The sequence below is a fragment of the Pleurodeles waltl genome, chromosome 2_2 (assembly GCF_031143425.1).
Source record: "Pleurodeles waltl isolate 20211129_DDA chromosome 2_2, aPleWal1.hap1.20221129, whole genome shotgun sequence".
NCBI classification, from domain to species: Eukaryota; Metazoa; Chordata; class Amphibia; order Caudata; family Salamandridae; genus Pleurodeles; species Pleurodeles waltl.
Window position 1 is genome coordinate 393,953,376 of NC_090439.1, and position 17,869 is coordinate 393,971,244.

General features: G+C 45.3%; 1 protein-coding gene across 2 annotated transcripts in view; it reads left to right on the top strand.

Annotated features, from left to right (window-relative positions):
- The window catches only part of CD226 (CD226 molecule), a 313,744-nt gene that overhangs the window by 253,484 nt on the left and 42,391 nt on the right, over positions 1-17,869 (top strand). The window contains exon 5 of one of the 2 annotated variants that reach the window (XM_069219898.1): positions 13,168-13,237. In XM_069219898.1, coding sequence (XP_069075999.1) covers positions 13,168-13,237 — 70 coding nt within the window. Of the gene's footprint in view, positions 1-13,167; positions 13,283-17,869 lie in introns of both variants that reach the window. The other variant, XM_069219899.1, reaches the window with a different exon arrangement.

The following is a 17,869-nucleotide window of genomic DNA, read 5'->3' on the forward strand; positions in this document are numbered from 1 at the left end:
ATGGGTCCCATCAATGGCATCTATGATGTTGGGGATATGTCCAAGAGCATAGAAGTCACCTTTCACTGTATGCAAATCCTCCACCTGAGGGAAAACGATGTAGCTCCGCATGTGTTTCAGCAGGGCAGACAACACTCTGGACAATACGTTGGAAAACATAGGCTGGGACATCCCTGATGCCATGACCGCTGTTGTTTGAAATGACCCACTTGCAAGGAAATGGAGCATTGATAGCACCTGCACTTGAGGGGGGATTCCTGTGGGATGGCAGATTGCTGACATCAGGTCTGGCTCCAACTGGGTACACAGTTCCTGGATTGTGGCACGGTCAAACCTGTAGGTGATTATCAAATTTCTTTCCTCCATTGTAGATAGGTCCACCAGCGGTCGGTACACCGGAGGATTCCGCCATCTCCTCACATGTCCCAGCGGACGGTGCCTATGAAGGACAACAGCAAGCACAGAGTCAACCAACTCAGAGGTGCGTACCCACAGCTTACACAGAACACGAATCATAATCCGAAAGGTGTCCTGTATGTGTTAGGCCTAGGTATGTGTGACGCAGTTGAAAATGAGGCCATGTGGGCCCCTGAAATGGGAGCTGGCTGACCTCTAAAGTGGGACAATGGGATGTGAGGTAACTGCGCTGGCGTTGTTTACCGTCGCGTTAGGCGGTCGGAGACCGCGGCGCAATGCTGCATTGGTTAACTTTGGACCCTATGGGTCCGAGGAGCCAATGACGATGTACGCCAGCGGTGATGGTACGCACCACCGCGGACGTGACTGCCGCGGACGTGACCGCTATTTTCTATCACTTCAATCACTCAATACCTGATCTTCGACAGGAGAGGACCTACACTGCAAGTGCTGCTGTGACCTCAGTCTGGAAGAGACAATGGCTCGTGCATCTGGGGAAAGGGCCCCTGCCTTCACATCGGAGGAGTTCGAGAAACTCGTTGATGGGGTCCTCCCCAGTACACGCTGCTCTATGGTCCTCCAGACCAACAGGTAAGTACACAGGGAGCATGTTGTATGGGCTATGCCTGTGTGGAGAGGGCTGGATGTTAGAAGGAAGGGGGCAGAGTGCTGCGTGCATGTAAGACGGTGAGTGCATGTGCCACATGGCAAGGGTAGGGATGGGGGCCACTCACTTTGACTGTGCAGTTGGTAATGACTTCTCTTCTTCCCCTCTACATTTCATGTAGATCGGCGCCCACCAGAAGAAGGATATTTGGCGTGCCATCGCCAAGGACGTCCGGACCCTGGGGGTCTACCACAGACGGAGCACCCACTGCCGGAAAAGATGGGAGGACATTCGCCGCTGGAGCAAGAAGACGTCGGAGGCTCAGCTGGGGATGGCCTCCCAACGTGGGAGGGGTGCCCGTCGAACCATGACCCCCCTGATGTTCAGGATCCTGGCGGTGGCCTACCCGGAGTTGGATGGGCGCTTGAGGGCATCACAGCAGACACAAGGGGGTGAGTACACTCTTACTCAGCTGACATTACGCACAGTGGAGTTGTCTGGGTGGGGGAGGAGGGCTGTGGGTTTCCCTAGGCCAGAGCGAGTTCCGTAGGCTAGGCCCCTCCGTAAGGCATGGCCCTGTGGCCCCCCTTCCTACCTCTGTAGAGTGCCAAGTACAGCTATTCATGCCCCTGTGTCATCTATGTGTGCAGATGTCGTCCATAGCCTTGTAGGCCAATTCCCAGGAATTGCACTGTAGAGCCCAAGTGCTCGGCGTAGTGCAGGGGGCTTCTGTGTCTGTCTGGTCTGCCAATGGTAGCGGTAATCCATGCACTCAACATGTCTTTATTCTGTTCCTCCCCCTGTGGTTTGCCTGTTCTTGTGTGCATTAGCATCATCAGGCGGAGGAGCAGTGGCACCGGAGCACGCGAGAGCTGCATCCCACATGGCCATGGAGGGCCACACTACGGACTCTGAATTCACCAGTGGGACGGAGGGCGAGGAGAGCTCCACGGCGGGGACAGGAGCTGGGACCAGCGACATGGACTCGTCCTCTGATGGCAGCTCCCTTGTGGTGGCAGCAACATTTGTGCCCCCCGCATCTACAGGTACAGCCGCCACCCCCCCTACCAGCAGCTGCCCTCCCAGCAGCCCCTCAGCCTTGGCCCCGTGCCCGCTCACCCAGAAGGGTGGGCATCACCTTCACCCCAGGCACCTCAGGCCCTGCCCCAGTCACCCCTGCTGCCCTCAGTGAGGAGGCCATTGACCTCCTCAGGTCCCTCAATGTTGGGCAGTCTACCATTTTGAATGCCATCCAGGGTGTAGAAAGGCAGTTGCAACAAACTAATGCATTCCTGGAGGGCATTCATTCTGGTCAGGCGGCCCTTCACCGAGCCTTTCAAACTCTGGTCTCAGCACTGATGGCAGCCATTGTCCCCGTGTCTAGCCTCCCTCCTCCAACTTCCTCCACCCAGACCCAATCCCCTGTACCTCTGCCTATCCCAACCACACCATCAGACCAGCCTGCACACACCTCACCACACAAGGGAAGCTCAGGCAAACATAAGCACCACACATCCCACAGGCACTCACGCAAGCATCACACACATGCAGACACACCAACATCCACTGCCTCCACTGTGTCCTCCTCCTCCTCGTCTCCCTCCACCCTCCCAGTCTCGTCTACACACACACCTGCATGCACTACCTCTTCAGCCACTACGTCCCTCACCAGCACACCCACCAGCACACCCGCTCACGTGCTGTCACCACCCCCACTGCCATTCACACGTCCCCTGTGTCCTCTCCCAGTGTGTCTGTGACGCCCTCTCCCAAGATACACAAACGCAGCCACATACCCACCCAACAGCCATCCACCTCACGACAGCCTCCAGTGCATGCACGTGCACCCAAAGTCACCAAACGTACACCTCCTACTACCACCACCACTCCCAAACCCCCTCCAGCTACCCATCCCAGTGTGTCCCAAAAACTTTTCATGTCCCGCCTTGACCTTTTTCCCACACCTCCCCCACCCCGTCCATCTCATAGGTCCCGAAATAGCACCTCAGCCACAACATCTCCGGGACCAGTGGTGCCTGTAATCACAGGTATGTGGAGTGCACCGGCCACCAGGACAGCCAGTGTGGCACGGAGCCACAGCACAGCCAGTCCCCCCCCTGTGAAGCATCAGAAGTTGGCCAGTGCCCGGCGGGAGAGGGGGAAGACTCCAGCCACCAAAGCAGCTCCCAGGGGTCCCGGTGGGAGTGTGGACTCAGCTGTGACACCTCCCAAGGTGGGGAAGGGCCACAAGAAACCCGGCAAGTCTGGGAATAGGAGCACGGCGGAGAAGAACGCCATCATCCCCGCTGCCCAGGAGGCCACCGCCAGCCCCAGCCCAGCTGCCCAGGAGGCCACCGCCAGCCCCAGCCCAGCTGCCCAGGAGGCCACCGCCAGCCCCAGCCCAGCTGCCCAGGAGGCCACCGCCAGCCCCAGCCCAGCTGCCCAGGAGGTCACTGCCAGCCCCAGCCCAGCTGCCCAGGAGGCCACTGCCAGCCCCAGCCTAGCTGCCCAGGAGGCCACTGCCAGCCCCAGCCCAGCTGCCCAGGAGGACACCGACAGCCCCAGCCCAGCTGCCCAGGAGGGCCCCACCAGCCCCAGCCCAGTTGGGCCATGAAGGACTGCCAGCACAAGCCCCGTTGGGCCATGAAGGACCGCCAGCACAAGCCGCGCTGGACCATGAAGGACCGCCAGCACAAGCACCGCTGAACAGGGCACCGCCAACTCAAGCACCGCTGAACAGGGCACCGCCAACTCAAGCACGCTGAACAGGGCACCGCCAAATCAAGCACTGCTGAACAGGGCACTGCCAACTCAAGCACCGGTAGCCCATGAGCGGCAGGGGCACTGACGCAACTGGGACCGTCACGTGGTGAGTGATGCACTCTAGGCACCAGTCCCCCTCCGAAACCAGTGGAGACATGCATCCACTACCTCTGTCCTTCACAGGATGAAGCACTCTGGGCACCAGTCCCCCTCCAGAACAAGTGGAGACATGCATCCACTACCTCTGTTCTTCACAGGATGAAGCACTCTGGGCACCAGTCCCCCTCCAGAACCAGTGGAGACATGCATCCACTCCGTCTGTCCTTAACAGGATGAAGCGCTCTGGGCACCAGTCCCCCTCCAGAACCAGTGGAGACTGTTATCAACTTGAGAGACTGTGGCTTTGACTCCCCAGGATGGAACAGTGGGCAAACCACCCACTGTAGAGACTTGAGAGACTGTGGCTTTGCACTCCCCAGGATGGAACAGTGGGCAAACCACCCACTGTAGAGACTTGAGAGACTGTGGCTTTGCACTCCCCAGGATGTAACAGTGGGCAAACCACCCACTATAGAGACTTGAGAGACTGTGGCTTTGCACTCCCCAGGATATGGCAGTGGGCAAACCACCCATTGTAGAGACTTGAGAGACTGTGGCTTTGCACTCCCCAGAATTGAACAGTGGGCATTGAGCCCCCTCATGGATCTAGCGTTGTGCACTCATCCGGCTGAGGTGCCCCCCTTCCCTTGCTCCTGAGGTGCCTGTTGTATTTCTATCTGATGCCCCTGCAGTGTTCTCTCTGTTTTGATCTGGTATCGAGTGTGGGCCTCGCCCATGCATTTTGGGCCCAGTGGTCCACGGACTATAAATGGTGCAATACCTGGACTTGTATTATTGGTATATATATTTGTTTATAGTGTATATATATTTTATAATACTGTATTTTAATAGATTACAATGGTTACAATCATTTCCTTTGGTCTTTGCATTCTTCCGGGGGGTTTAGGGGTTGTAACTATGATGTATAGATATGTGTGTGTGTTGTAGTGGGTGAGGGTGGGGGTGGGGGTGCTGCGTGTGTGTGTTCCTGTTTTTTCCCTCCCCCCTCCCTTATGTCGTTGGTGCAGTACTCACCGTGCTCTTCGCCGTCGGCGTTCGTGCTCCTGGTACAGGAGCAAGAAGACTATCGCAGGTAGGATTTGGAGTTCCGGTTCCATGATGTCCTCGTTCCTCTTGGAGTGTGTAGAGGTGAATCCGCCCCGGAAAAGGTGGCGGATTGGACTGTCATGATACTGTGGGCGGTACATTGTCTTCCGTCTGTCTGTTGGCGGTGATCACTGCGCTGTTTGTTTGTACCGCTGTTGCGGTCGGAGTGTTAAAGTGGCTGTCTTTGTTGGCGGTTTCCACCACGGTTGTGATTCCAATTTTTTTACTGCCGGCCTGTTGGTCTTACCGCCGCTTTAACACCGACCGCCAGGGTTGTAATGACCACCTTAGACTCTAAGGGCCAGATTTAAGGGAAAATGACAATGGGCCGCTGTACCAAATTTGGCAGTGTTGCTCACCGTCATTTTCACAACGCAGGGATGCGCCATATTTAATAGAATACAGAACATTCCTTTGTTTCCCCCTGAGCCAGCACTGAATTTGCTGCTGTGTGCCAACGCAGCAACCCTTGCACCATTGTGCAAGGATGACTGCATTGTGGGGAGATTCTTTTTGTACAAGAAGGAACACCTTCCTGCACAAATACAATCTTAAATGGCAATTTACTCTTTCTATGTGTGCTGCAGAATGCAAAGGAGAGCAAAAAACAAGGAGAAACAAAAGTATTTCTCCTCATTGTATCACTCTAACGCCACCCTAGGGGTGGCGTTAGATTTTGGCACTGCCTCAGGTGTACAAAATCTCGTAAATCTGAGGCAGCATCAAAATGCAATGGGTGTTGCTGCAACACCCATTGCACACCCCTTCCACGCAAAGTGCTGAGTGTGAAGGGGCAGTATTTACAAGGGGTGGTTAAGCCACAAAAAGTGCTTCATGCTACCTTGCAAATACGGCGCAAGGCATTGCGCCACCGGAGTGTCACAAAAAGGTATAGACATTGTGAGCATAGTACTTTGTGACCTCAACAGCATATTAAGTGCCCAATGTTATATGATTATTTTACACTGCGGTATGCAAGACACTTGACCACTGCAACTTGTACAGGCATCTGCAAAGCCTCAAGAAATTTCTCACTTGTTCACCATTCCAAATTGTGGATCCAGATGATGTCATAAACCCCCTCTGGGACCATAACTGCTCGAAGTCATGCAGAACACCAAAACCGTCCTGACTATATGTGTAAATTGGCACTTTCAGCTTGCCTGAAACACAGCAGGTTCTAGAAAGAGCAATCAATTCAGCCACTTGTGCAGAAATATTATTTGAAGCCAGGAAGCTTCAACAAGTCCTGAAATTGTGCAGATTGCAATTGCAGCTCTGATACTTCCTCCATTGTCTCAGGGACATGAGCCAGCCACAATATAGCACAAAATCATACTCAGGTAGTGGCTCATCTAGTTTATATTGTCTCGGCTTGGAGTATAGTTCAGTGACATTGAGACAGCCATGCTCCACTTCACAATCATCATTTTAATTGTCTGGTACAAAATAGGGTAGGCGAATTCAGAACAGCATAGCACTTGACAGTCACATTTTCTGCTGCAACTATGGTTTGTTTATACTTAGTAAGGTGGTTGCATGTCAAATGTGGGGGTTCTAGTTTTTGTCAACAACAGTTCACCAGGATGTGGAACATAAACAGTCATTGGGTGACCGATCACTAGATTTTAACACCTCTCTATGCTGACACTAAGGGGTGCCACTGCTGTGAGACAATCTAGCAGTGCAGAAGCTACGGGATCATGAGCAGCAGAGAAATAGGCCACAGGCCTTCTGATGTTTCCATGTAACTGTGAAAGCACTAATAGAGTGCAACCCTCCCTCTCACTGCAGAAAAGTACAAATGACTTATTTTAAAAAGGCATTCCCCCTTTCTCTCAGCTCCAGGAAGGCAATCAAGCAATCGTTATCCCAGGGTACCAGATCAGACATATCCTTGTGTGTCAGCCTCTGCAAAGGCTTGGCCACTAGGGAAAAGTTGGGTATCCGCTGGTGACGGTGTCCACCATTTCCAAAAACATCCTGACTTCTCTCTGGGTAGTTAGCAGATTCGTTTTCACAATTGCCGAAATCCTCTTTTGTAACACTTCCCTTGCTCCTTTCTCGATGAGATGTCTGAAATACTAGACCTCTTTCTGACAATATTGCAACTTGCCTGGAGATGCTTTAGGCCCATTCTCAGCCAGGAGGCTCAACAATGCAATGGTACCTTGCTTACAGTCTTCTTGAGTATTCAATATATTGGACAAGGACTGAGTTTTAAGGCATGACCAAGGACTCTAGATTCTTCTTGAGAATCTGGTTGAAGATGGAGGGCCTTTTGGTATACCCTTGTGAAACTCGACATCATGCCAAAACACGATTGCCAAACTGAAATGCGGTCTAGAAAAGAAAGCCTGGCACAAATAAATAACAGTGAACCACTCTGCCTCAAGTGGAATATGAAACAATATAACGGCTAGATTTTTCACCATGGGACAACATGGAACAACAATGCTGTCAACTTTCCTCAAATCTTGAACTATGCAATATTTACCTCTAGGCTTCTGTAAGCCAATAATGGGGGAATTACATGGACTCCCCATAATCTTATTCAGAATTCCTAATTGAATCGTGGATTCAATTACCGTAGTATTCCCAGCAATTATTTCAGGTGTCAAATTATATTGGGATGTTCTTAGGTATTCACCTTTTGGCTTCACTATAATTCGAACGGGTTACACATCTTTGCCCAACCAAATATGCTTTCCTGCAACATCCCAAACCTCAGAATTAACTGCCTCTTTAAGGTCTGTGCTAAATCATCAGTGGTCAAATTGGTGAACAATGCAGTATAAGAACCATCATTCGCCAGCCTGAAGGCGAGATCCTCATCTTGAGCTTGGTGCACAAACAGGAGTCTTTTCTTCTCAATTCATTAGCGCTCCTAGTCCTTGCCAATGTATTCTCATGTAACTCACTATTTCAGGCTAGCAGGGATGCACCTGCAAGGAAAGAATATTGCAATGAGAGCAAAACTCCAAGTTGAAGATTAGACACAAGAAATTAAATGTTTCAGGCCTTTGGTTATGCTAACTTAAGAAGGCATTAACACACATATAAAATACATCATTATAAGTGCATCTTGCAATTATAAATGAAAACAAGAATTATAAATAAAACATGATTATATGCAGTTACCCCATATTCCATAATCAAAACACATGAGTATAAACGTACATGACTACTGCATTTCAGCATCTTAAAATAAAACATTAGAACACACATATACAAGAACTAATATTTGCACCTTCACACATATGATTTAGATGCTCCACTTTACCTTAATAACATTAGGACACACCATATATGTATTGTTGATTACACTATTATGTCACTCCTGTAATGCATGATGGTGCAACCAAAATTAAACATTATCAAGGATTTCCCGGCAAGCTCTAGCTAAGTGTCAAAGTGAAATAACGTGCAGTGGAACTATTGAGGATGACATTGATGGGGAAAGAAGTGTATGGGAGCTAAACCAAACAAAACTGTTGTCCCTGATGCACCAACCTGACTCTGGCTAAGCATAAAAAATTAGCACTACCTCTACAATGAAAATTGGCAGACTGCTGGCTTGTGGGGCAACCACTGGATCAGTTTAGCAGCACTATGGTAACAGAGTTCTGTGGGCAAGTAATCAGCCAAGACTATTGTTTGAAGCATAGCAAACATTTCATTTCATTTCTGTTAGTTTAGTGGTACAATCACTACAAAAAGGCAATATTCTTGTGAGCTGTCATTGACACTTAAAATCCAAAGGCTAAAAGGGCTCACCCAATGCTCCTTTTTGAGTAATATTTTTTTGTGGTAATGACATGAGCTCTAGCAGACCTAAAAAGGTAGTACATTTTAAAGTGGTAGGTTTACATTTATGATTTATATAGGTTCTTTTTGAAGGTGCACAGAAATAGGTAGGAATGTACACATAAATCAATAAAAATAATAGATTTCCCTGTATATACGGACCCATTTAATCTGCTAACATAAGTTATTTTTTACTTCACCTGCAGAATATTTTCTTGAAAGAAAATTCCTTTCTTCTAAACCCCTAGTGAATATTGTGGTGTCTTTGAGCCTTTGATTTACTCATTTCACCTCACCTACAACCCTTTTTGGCACTAAAATGTATTGTAAAAATTGTGAGTCAAAGGCCATGGGGAAGGTTAGCCCATTTTCACAAAGTTACAACTTGTGGTTGTTTACCAGCATCATAATGGCTGTACTTCTGCTAATTGTTTAGACTGTTCATACACCTCCCTCTTTAACCATTGTTATGATTGAAATGTCCCCTGTATGGTAAACAGGTGTGTACCACTGCCCTGGGTGCATGACTTCATGTAAAGCTGGTATCCCGACTTTTACTTTGTCCCTGGCATGATGCTAATCTAGCATTTTCACACAGACTTTGGTCTGTCCTTGCCAATGCAAGGTTCAGGGCATGTCCTATGACGTGGAGGGGTGTTCCAAGCTTGCCCTTATACTAGGCAGTTGATTACTGTCCCCGCCACACATAAAGTGGTGTTGGTATCGTAGTATGTTTTATGAAGTAGTAGTGTGACCAGAACATTATCTCTGTATTAGTGAGAGTGCAGTCTGTTGACCCCTCTCATGTAAATTATAGTTGTTATGTGAAAACTACAAACCTGCAATGTCATCCACTGTGCATGTACATGTGTGTCGGTGTGTGTAAGTGAGTGTGGAGTTTATGTGTAGCATATGTATGGTAGAAGGACTCTGTGTGTTGTTTGATTCTGAGTCCTGAGGCAAGTGGGCCCCAATTTTGATGTTCCTGATTTGGCATCACACAAGATGGAAGACAATTTGCCCAGTCATTGGAAGTACTGGGCTGAGGCTGGAGAATGGAGAAACTGACTTTGAAGAGAGGATGAAGACATGGTTCTCCTTTAGAAATGCCACTAAGTTTATGTTAGCAAAGAACTGCTGATTAGTTCTTCCTGAACACTAACATTTGGTCGATGGTGGGCGAGAGGGGTGATCAGTTACACTTGAGTCTGTCAAAATTAAAGAAAGTGCAATAAAAGTTCCAACGTACAGAAATGTACCAATTAAAGAGAAATGAAAAACATAAATAATTGAGAATCATAAAAATGCGATGGGTAGTCAAAACTGACTTTAGAAAATCTCGGAGTTCAATTGAAATTAAAATGTCTTTTGTTTATTTATTAGAAAAAATACTTCATAATTTGTGTATTTGTTCAATGAACACTTGTTTCTATATTTCTGTCTTACTGTGCAGTTCAAATCATTACAATTGCAGTAACTGCCATAATGTCCCAGTGGGGGTTGCCAGAAATCAGACTCCAGTAATTATTATATGAGGATTGCAGGACACTGTCCTCTTGTTGCAGTACCTCCACTTTTTGCCTGATTGTTTATGCTAATTTGACTAACCAGGCCCCAGCACCTGTGCTCTTTCCCTGAAACGCTACCATTGTTTCCACAATTGGCACACCTCTGGCACACAGCTAAGTCCCTTGTTAAAGGTACCAGTGGTATCAAGGGCTGTGTGGCCATGGAACGTCCCTGAGGGCTGTAGCATGTATTGTGCTACCCTAAGGGACCCCTCACCAAACACATGCACACTGCCATTGCAGTTTGTGTGTGCTGGTGGGGAGAAAAAGGTAAAGTCGACATGGCATCTTTTCTGGGTGCCATGCACACACACTACTACCTGTGGCATAGGTAAGTCACCCATCTAGCAGGTCTTACAGCCCTAAGGCAGGGTGCACTATACCATAGATGAGGGTATAGTTGAATGAGCAGTTTGCCTCTACAGTGTCTAAGTCCATTCTTAGACATTTTAAGTACAGTGTGGCCATATTGAGTACATGGGCTGGGTGTTTGTCATTACACACTTCACAGCTCCATGATGGTTTCACTGAATAATGTTCTATTGTATAGTTTGTAGTAAGGCAAACAGGGTGTGTTGCAAAAGAAAGAATTAGCCTTGGAAGGCTACATATTGGAGGAAATGCTGTACATATTTTCTGTATTTGCAGGCCTGCTGAAAATGGCTAGTGTAACAGAACATACAGAACTAGCATTCATGCATTAATAGACTTACTTACACTTGGATCAGGTATATTTCATGAGAAAAGAGTGGAATCTTGAGAAATAATTTCCTGTTAAAAGGGCTTCCAGGATTCCATGTAGTATGCTCTGCATTAATAATAGAATATCCATAATTCAAGATGATGGAGCAAATGCACTGAGTGGCATATGAGATAGGGACTTGGGATCCAGAGCTAGAGCTTTAGCAGGTTTTTAGGAGTGATGCTGCAAGTTCCTTAGATTGTGAATCAGTTAATTTGCAGTTGTTAAGAGAGTTGATCCTGGAGAGAGGCATTTACATCTCATAAAGTCCCTTGAAAGGGAAAGGATGTGTGAAACACACCCAAGGCAATCTGAACTTCTGTGGAGTTTCGAAGTTGAGTGAAAGGGGTTAAATCGTCTTGGGAATGGCGTGCTTGGGAATGTCTTGCCTGAGAGGCTTTCACAAATGTAGAGTTTGATACTGCCAAAGTATTGGACCTGCCTTTAAAATGCTTTCTAATGACATTGCATAAAGAAGATACAAGAGGCAATGCAAAGTTATTTTTTTGGATCAGACAGATGTTGACGTCTGAGAGGTATTGGGTACGTTTTGGGAGTGAAGTGTTCGGTGAGTGTTTACTGGGTGAAAAGTATTTAAAGGGTGACAAACCTAGACCCAAAGACGTGTGGGCTAGATGATCTCTATTCTAGAATGTAGAAAAACAACCTTTTGTAACTGGATATTTCTCAGCAAGTGCAAATTTGTTAATCACACCAACTACAATGATAGAATAAAGTAAGTATAAAATGTTTTGGTCATTAAAAAACAATTTCCTTCAAGCAGTTAATGGAAATAAAGCCAGTGAATTCAAAGCATTGTATATAATGAAACATAAACAGGTGTTATATCTGTGTAGTCAAATAACATAATAGAATGGATTTCATTTCTGTTGGGGTTTCATTACAATTCTTCTTTTTCCTATCCAGGACATCTACAAAGATTAAACTTTTCCAGCACAGTTTTACATTTAATGATCAGACTAGAGTTACATGGACCCTCTACTGCTTATTCAGAATCACTTGATCTTCACACTTCTCCACATCTCATCCATTTATTTGATCACCTATTATACCCTTAAGAGGCCTCTACAATATCATGTATGGATGCATGTTTTTTGCCATGAAAGATTTCCTTCTGGAACAAAACACGTCAGGTGAACTTAAAATATCTTTGTGCCTCGACATGGGAACAAGGATTCAGTGTCTGTACTCATTTTTCTGCCCCACACCAATAGGATTGGATCCTCTAGACACAATTGACTCACTCTTGCACAATAGCGCATTGATTAGTGTCATGCTATATAGGCTTTTGTTTATGGAAGAGCAGGTGATGACGTCATTGCCACATGACTCTTAGTAAATCTGACGTTGCATAATTTTTTAACATTCACCCAATGCATCGCTGCAGATTTTCATATTATGTGAATGTCAGTGATCTAGACCCATATGTGTATATCTATATTTACAATTACAGAGCTAGATTCCTGAGAATTTATATTTATATACGTCTTTAAGGTTTGTCAGTATGGAGCCAACAATAGTAAATCCACTCTTACCTGTATGTGCTTACCTTGACGACATTTTGGTTAATATTTAGACCATCACATTTTTGAAAGACAATATTTCTGTCCTCGCCATTCTGACATACAACTGCCTCCGTGTTAGAAAACATCATACAGCTGAGACGATTCAGTCGAGTGTCCACAGTATAAACAGCAAATCTGCTTGAGTTGTCATTGTTGCATATGTTGTAACCTGTCATGTTCTATTAATCTGGAAAATGTCTTTGATCCATAGGCTCTCTTGTACCCTTGCAGCCCACAGGTTAGAAGTACCTATTACACTATCAGTAGCATTTTGAAAGGCTCTTTCATTGGACACAACTATATTAAGGACTGTACTAGAACATGCCCTTTTTTAGTATAGTGTAGGCATAGGGGTCGTTCATACGCATGCATAATCAAATAACCCCTTGTTGATTGAAACCGATATTGTGTGTTTGACCTTCACTCACATTTACATAAACAAAATGAATCATGTTAAATATTTGCTTACAGGAAGAAGAAAGCGAGAGAAACAAAAAGGAGAATGGCAAAATCGAAGCCTCGGCCCCCTAATCAGACTCGAGTAAGGAGACTTTTTTAAGTTACTGCAAAAGAAAATGGAGGCAGGGTATGTTTTTTGGAACTTAATGACGATGGCCATTGATCCACCCTTGCAAAAGCTACATTACATTATCCAAAAGCATGCTTATTGTTTTCTAGAAGGCTTAAGCAGTAATTTAATGGTGAAGAAATTGTAACGAGTTTAGTTTGCAGCGGTTCACATGGTAGGCAGCGGACCAATTGGTACACATTAGGGTTTCGCTTACAACATATATTGAAACTTTAGTTTGTGGCTAAAGTTTATTTGACGCTCTGCAGTTGACGGTTCCAAATACTTCCAGTACTGATTCACATGATCAAAATGTTTAGATTTTTACAAACCGAGTTCGACAAACTCATGGTTAAAAGCTCACATACTTAGTGGGTTTTTCCACTTGACTCAGCCTCTGTCAGAGGTGTGAGTGAGGAAGAATGTTTTGCTACTGAGTTCTGGGAGAAGCGTCTAGGTGGAGTTTAGTGGCTGTGTACAGTCCTGCGAAAACAGAAAAAGACATGCATTTGTGGGTATTCACAAATCTTCTCCATGGTTTTTATGCTCTGGAAAGATTCCATAAAAATGCAAAGTTTCTGCAATTTATTTCCACAGGAGAAAAGAATGGAGCACATCTATATTTTTGTGGTGATTAGGGACAAGGCTTCTTCTCTACAAGAACAAGATATTTCCACGAGGATAAACTCCATTTCAAAGAAAGTTCTTCAAACCAGTTTGATCTATAATGGTTAGGGTTGGAGGTCAGAGGCTTATATCTAGAAATGAATGTGATCGATTTCTATATGTATCTCTCAGGGATTCTTTGAATTCCAGCTAAATTAGTACATCTATCGTAAAAAGAGTTTACATTTAATCCACTAGTTTTGGGCACTTCAAAAATTACTTTAGTGAGCAAACTTTGGATCAAGTGATTCATGTACATTATCCTACGGACAGATAAAAATTGAATTATTTAATGAAAGAACCAACATCCTTGATTCGTAGAACATGTAGTGCAATCTGAGTATTCCCTTCTCTTCACAAAAATGTAACATGGTATATACTAGCTTGACAGCAGTTTTAATAACTACAAACTTCCATCCTAAAAATGTAACAATTAATTTACCATACAGCCAGTTGTTGAGACTGAAAAAAATATTTCTGAAGAAGTATTGAAACTAAAATTCCATATGAGAGGCTTTAAGGAAGAGAATTAAAAATAGCAGAATAAGAGATGGAAGATATATCAGGAGGAGAAAGTACAGAGAGAAAAAGGACTGGTTGATGTAAGTGGAAGTGATTGAAGGAGGAATGTAAGTGGAGGTACGCCACAAAAAGAGAACGCTGTATGCATATGCACATTGCCACACAATAGGCATTTTCAGAGGGAAAAATTAATTAAAAGACACTTTCAAGGTTTGAAGAAGAAAACGAACATTAAGACTATGATTAATGATAAACATATTCTTGCGAATAAGTTTATTGAGGGTGTATCTTGTTTTATTTCAGAAAATTCATAGTGACTCTACCTGAGGAAGGAGGATAGTTCTCAAAACGTATAGGAGAAGAAATTACATACTAACAAAAAGTGCAAAAAGTGAAAAAGTAATGGATAGCGAAATGAAGAGAAAAAATAATTCAATAGGGTGAACAGAGAAAGATGAAGTGAAAGTATGATTCATAGAAAATGCACATGTGTATTAAGAGAGTTAGGAATCCCAGACCTCTTAGAGAATGGTTGATGTGAGGAGTGGATGTTATCCTGACACCACTGCACCAAGAACATATTTTAAAAAAGCATATTGTACGAAAGACAGACTGAAATTAAGGTGTTCATACTTAAATAACAAGTTTACATTATAAGTAAGGTGCCATTGCTTTGATCTGCTATTATCTTAACATGTAATGTTAGGTTAAGCCGACTTGCACTACTTTCATGCTACAACTGTAGAATTCCTGGGATATGTGATCACTGATGGAATTTCCATGGATTGGTCCAAGGTACAGGCCATCCTGGATTGGGTAGCCCCAACATCCATCAAGGAAGTGCAACAGTTTTTGGGCTTTGCACATTTTTATCTGAGATTTATACCCTATTTTTCTACCGTGGTATCTCCATAACTCGTCTCCTACAAAATGGGATTAAGTTTCTCCAGGATGCAGAAGCTGAGAAAGCCTTCCAACATCTTAAAAACACATTCACTGAAGCACCCCTTCTCTGTCATCCCGACCCGGCTCAGCCATTTTTCGTGGAAGCAGACGCTTCCCACATGGCAGTGGGTGGTGTCTTGTACTAACGAGATCCTGGGTCTGGGCATTTCCATCCAGTAGCTTACTTCTCAAAGAAATTGCTACCCACAGAACAAAATTACACAGTGGCGGAGCGAGAACTTCTGGCCATCAAGCTTGCCTTCCAGGAATGGCGTCCCCACCTATTAGGAGATAGACACACCGTAACTATTTACACAGATCACCGTAATTTACAGTTTTTTCAAGCGACCAAGGCCCTGACACCTTGTCAATTATGCTGGCTTCTATTCTTTAACAAGTTTGACTTTGTAATCACCTATGGGCCCGGTACTACACAACAAAAGGCAGACACATTGCCTAGTATGGGTTTCTCCTCTGATGTTGCGCTAGAACAGGTCAGAAGCATTATACCCCCAGAAAAAAACGTGGCTGTGTGCACGTCCCAAGGGTTCCTTGAGAAAATAGGGTTAGCCCAACACAAGGTTCCCTGTTCAACTGACGTGTATGAAAAAGAGGGTTTACTATAGCATGCTAATCAGTTGTACATCCGTACCAAAGAACTACGGGATACAGTGTTACATTGGGGACATGATTCTGTCCTCGCAGGTCACCAGGGTGAGAAAAAGATGTTAGATCTCTGTCAAAGGTGGCTTTGGTGGCCCACACTTGTGCAGGATGTCAGAAGCTACGTCCAGACTTGTTCCACCTGTGTTCGGGCTAAAACCCCACATACTCCAGCCACAGGATTGTTACTTCCCATGCCAATTCCGGTGGCCCCATATCATACCATAAGTATGGATTTTATTTCTGATCTCCAGCTTCCAATGGACACACTATCATATGGGTGGTTGTAGATTACCTAACTAAAATGGCTCATTTAGTTCCATTAAAATGCCTCCCTACAGCTTCCAAACTCTCTGATTTGTTTGTCCAACACATTGTACGGCTTCATGGGTTTCCCATCACCATTGTTTCGGATCGTGGCCTCCAATTTATATCACGGTTTTGGCGTAGCTTCTGTTCCTCTGTTGGTATGGACGTCTGCTTGTCCTCTGCATATCATCCACAAACGGATGGGCAGATGGAACGTTCCAACCAATTGCTGGAGCAAATCCTGAGATGTTACATTGACACATGGTCTGCGGAGTGGGATAAGGCTTTACCTCTTGTTGAATTTGTATAAAACAACAATGTCCACATGGCTACAGGAGTATCCCCATTTTACTGTTTGTTTGGTCTGCACCCAAGAATGCTACCTATAACTGGGTCCCAAACATACACAAGAGTCCCATCAGTACAGAAACACCATAAAGAGTTACAGGGGATTCAAAAACAAGTACAACACCATTTAAAACTCTACCAAGCTCAAGTAAAAAAACAAGCAGACAAAAGAAGGAGACCTGCTCCCTCTTATCAGATAGGAGATCAGGTGTATCTCTCATCAAAAAATCTCCATCTTGCAGGAGCCAGAAAATTAAACCCCCGATTTCTAGGCCCCTTTCCATTTGCCAAAACCATCAATCCTGTGGTAGTAGAACTGACATTGCCAGATGATTTCAAGGTACACCCTGTGTTTCATTTGTTGTTACTCCGTCCCTATTCCCTTGATACCCGCATTGCCCCCCCCCGGTAAAGGTACATGGGCAATGGGAATTTGAAGTAGCCAGAATTCTTGACTACAGGCGCGTCTGTGGTGTTCTACACTATTTATTGGCTTGGAAAGGCTATGGGCCTGAGAGGACAATTCCTGGGAACCCGCATCCACAGTTCATGCTCCACGTCTTACTAAAAAATGCCATCTCCTGCACCCTTCCAAGCCCCGCCCTTTGAGAAAGTCCTTGGTGGGGAGGACTGTCAGGAATTACCAAGGTACCTCCTGCGTTATCTGTCAGCATCCCCAGGGATTAGGGTTAAATCATATCTCTGATCTTGGTTAAACCGTCATATTTCTAAGTAAACATAATGGGCCTGATTACAACTTTGGAGGAGGTGTTTATCCGTCCCAAAAGTGACGGTAAAGTGACGGATATACCACTAGCCGTATTACGAGTACCATAGGATATAATGGACTCGTAATATGGCTGGTGGTATATCCGTCACTTTACTGTCACTTTTGGGACGGATTAACACCTCCTCCAAAGTTGTAATCAGGCCCAATGTGCTATGTTACACAATTGGTTTTATCAATGCTTGTTTTACCAATGCTTGTTTGCTAATGTGAGCAGGTGTAGACATGTGCTTCTAATTGGGTGTGGTGTAGACATGTGCTTCTAAATGGGTGTGGTGACTCATCCAAATGTGGAAACTCAACTGCTTTCCTGATTGTCTATAAATAGCAGAGTGAAGGATGCCTCCCTGCTTGTCTTTGTTTTG